At 45.9% G+C, this 3,232-nt stretch overlaps 1 protein-coding gene across 2 annotated transcripts in view; it reads right to left on the bottom strand.

Moving 5' to 3' along the window:
- Positions 1 to 3,232, bottom strand: part of LOC119428876 (R3H domain-containing protein 1) — a 62,359-nt gene that overhangs the window by 37,820 nt on the left and 21,307 nt on the right. For both annotated transcript variants that reach the window (XM_037696567.1, XM_037696568.1), the window contains exons 4-5: positions 895 to 912; positions 314 to 403 (exon numbers count right to left, since the gene is read on the bottom strand). In XM_037696567.1, coding sequence (XP_037552495.1) covers positions 314 to 403; positions 895 to 912 — 108 coding nt within the window. The remainder of the gene's footprint in view (positions 1 to 313; positions 404 to 894; positions 913 to 3,232) is intronic.

Raw genomic sequence — 3,232 nt, 5'->3', positions numbered from 1 at the left:
TGGTCGTTCGGCGCGCTCGGTTCTGTTAAGGGGGCGGGGCGCCCCGACGTATAACGTCATGAAAGTAGCATATCATGATATCTTTTTTTGCCCGGGCAAGCTTTTTTACCGGTATTCTCGTGAACGACACGATATGGCCCAGCCCTAGTTACGATATGAACGTTTAGCACAGCACAGAATACCAAGCAGCACATCTCCTTTGTTCTTACGATGAAGTGTCCTTGGGTGTCATGAAAGGCGCTTTTTAAATAAAATGATTATTATTATTATCTCTGATGGAAACACACTGCTCTTATTCTGGAAAGGGTTTTACCTGAGGTGCTGCTGAAGGCTCGGGAACAGCACAAGGAAACGATTCTTCACACACTGCCAGGCTCCGTACAAGCTTTAGCCTGGTGTTGGACTAAGTGGGGGGGAAAGGGTGAGGCGGGTAGGTGGGCACAGTTAGAAGCCTGAATATTACATTTCACAGTAACGAACCAAAGCAGAATACAAAAACAACCAACGAGCCCAACGACGGGACGCACTGGCAAACAAACAGGACGGTGTTCATCATTCACTTGTTTCTAGTTTGTTTTCTTGTGAAACAGCTTTGAAGTGCCAACTTTAAATACTAAACTTCTATCAATTTCAAATAGAAAGGAGAAAGAATCATGCCTCAGCAACACAATACAGCAAGCTCAACAGAACCGTACAAACTGACACATTTTCAAGCAAAACGGTCACCGTAGCCTCCAGTGGCATCTCAGTGAATTCATTTTCAACATCTAGAACGACGACGTCTAGCTGGATGAGAAACAGACATTTCCAGCTCGTTTTGACACAAGAGTGCCGTCCACGTGCAAACGAGACGAGCTGGACCACTGCACAACATGCAAGATGCAGAAAGCATACCTTGGAGTACTTCACAGGCTGTCCGTAGGCGGGGGGTGGAGAAAAACGTACAAATATAAATATAATTTAAGGCTCGAAAGAGTAGAGGATTTTAAAGGTTATAAAACGGTCCCTGTAAACCCTCCACGTAATAAAAACATTACAATAAATAAACTGGTACTGAATGACGAGGGTGGAACAAAAGTGCGATACAAGAGATTTGGGCCCGTTGGCGTTCAGCTCTTGTGCAGCAGACGCAGAAGGTGAGATGTAGATCGTGCAGAGAGCCCGGCCACCCAGCAGTGTGCGAGACAGCTCGGTGCACGTGCACTTTATGCACGAGTGGAGGTGTGTTTATGTGCAAACAGAAGGTCTCACAGTATAAGCAGAGCTGAGCAGAAGAAGGGAGAGGAGACCTGGCAGGACCCACTTTGTAAAAGAGCCCAGTCCTGTTTCCTAATCCCAACACACACGCTGCCCTTCCTGCCTGTCCTCTAAAAATCAAAAGGACACCCCCCCCCCCCCTCCATCACTGAGCTTGAGGGCCAAATAACACCTATGAAAAATTGAAATGGGCTGCTGTTCGCCCCATCTCCAACGCCTGTGACCTGCCGCCTTCGTTCTATATCGGGTGGTATGGATTGCAAAGGAGGAGCGGGGACGGGGGAATGGGCTGGGACTGTAAGCGCACCGCTACACCAGCTAATTGAGCGGCGGGGCCGGAGGGGAACGAACAATGCCGGCAGGAGATAAAGGAATGTAAAGCGGGGCGGGGGAGGGAAAGGGCTGAAGTCAGCAGAAGTGGGGCGCACACCAGCCACCTGTCCTGCCGCAGAGGACGAAGCCGGTGCGCTCCAGGCAGATGGCGGCAAAGTCATTTGGTGTGTTCCTCCTACGCTCGCCTCCACCGGAATGATTTTCCTGCCCGCCCACGGCCCCTCGTGTAATTGAGACCTCTGACACGCTCCCCGTTTCTCATCCCGATCGCCCCTCCACATCTCAGAATGAACATTTAGTCAAAGCAGTTTACAACTTCTGCTGAAAAGTACAAGTCCAAAAGGTTAGAGCGTGTGCCGTCAGCATTTGTTGGTATTTCTGGGACCTTAAAGCGATTCTACCAGGTTGAGTCTTATAAAAACGATCAGAGCGAGAAGCAACCTACACATGAACACGTGACAACCCCCTCCTTCCCCATAGTTCATCTTGTGAAAGCCTTCCGAACACAAAGGGACTGATCATTAGAGATGTTTTCGACCAGCTTTAATCCAAACCTGATCACTGAATCTGAGCCGTGTTATTTAAAACGTCTTTCTTTGCAGACGACACTCTGTTTCTCACAGTTTCAGCCTCGGATACGACATTCTGCCTGAACCGATTACAAGAAGAAAACTCAGTCTAAATACAATAATTTAAATTAGATGTTATTTGTTTGCAATCCAAAGTGTAATATTGCAGTGAATTTATTGTTTAATCATTTTAATAGCCAAGCTAAGAGTATGTTAGTCTGGTTGCAATCACGATGCCTTTCATTCAAACCAAGTTACTTTAACACTCAATTTCAACCTGAAGCATATAAAAACTATAAAAGTTAGACTTCTATGCTTATTAGAGCTTATTACCGTACTTTTTGCCCTATAAGTCAATTTTTTTGCGTAATTTGCATGCCCTGTGACTTATACGCGGAAGCGACGTATTTATGAATTTTTCCATATTTATGAATCAATTTTTGGTCGAGATATGAAAATACTGAACACTACCATTTTTAGCCACTAGATGGCACACGAGTAGTGTGGCGTGCCGTTGTGTCATGTAATAGGTAAAAGTGGCTATTAATGACACAATCAGCTTGCCATAGGCTGCCACCTTCGTCCAGCTCACCTGGAGCAACCGTGAAATCAGCATCACTTCGCTGCGACGCCCCGGAGAAATGCAGCTGATCTGACCGTTGAAATTTATTAAGTAAAAGTTCAACTGAGACGCACCTTTACTGTAAAGTCGAGCAAACAAACAATTGTTTTTAGGTGGTAATCTTGTTAAATTCTTGCTAACGTCCTCCCGTGCACGCTCCTGCGGCCGCCATTTGGCAGCCAGTCGATTTTTGGCACAACACCGGCCCACGTTTGAGTCGTCAGCGGTGACGCGTAATAGATGCGACCTATTTATGTTTTTTTTCCAACTTTATTAGACATTTTTGGATTGATGCGACTTATGAGGCGGAAAATACGGTAAGTCTAGTTTCTGATGTATTAATGGATTTTTGGATGCCTCTTAATGTCAGAAATATTTTTCAAAAATTCCATTCATCCATCCAACCATCCAACCATCCAACCAACCAACCAACCAACCAACCCACCAACCA

The sequence above is a fragment of the Nematolebias whitei genome, chromosome 23 (genome assembly GCF_014905685.2).
Source record: "Nematolebias whitei isolate Nwh7 chromosome 23, NemWhi1, whole genome shotgun sequence".
NCBI classification, from domain to species: domain Eukaryota; kingdom Metazoa; phylum Chordata; class Actinopteri; order Cyprinodontiformes; family Rivulidae; genus Nematolebias; species Nematolebias whitei.
The sequence above is the reverse complement of the archived record's forward strand: the minus strand, read 5'-3'. Positions and strand labels throughout refer to the sequence as shown.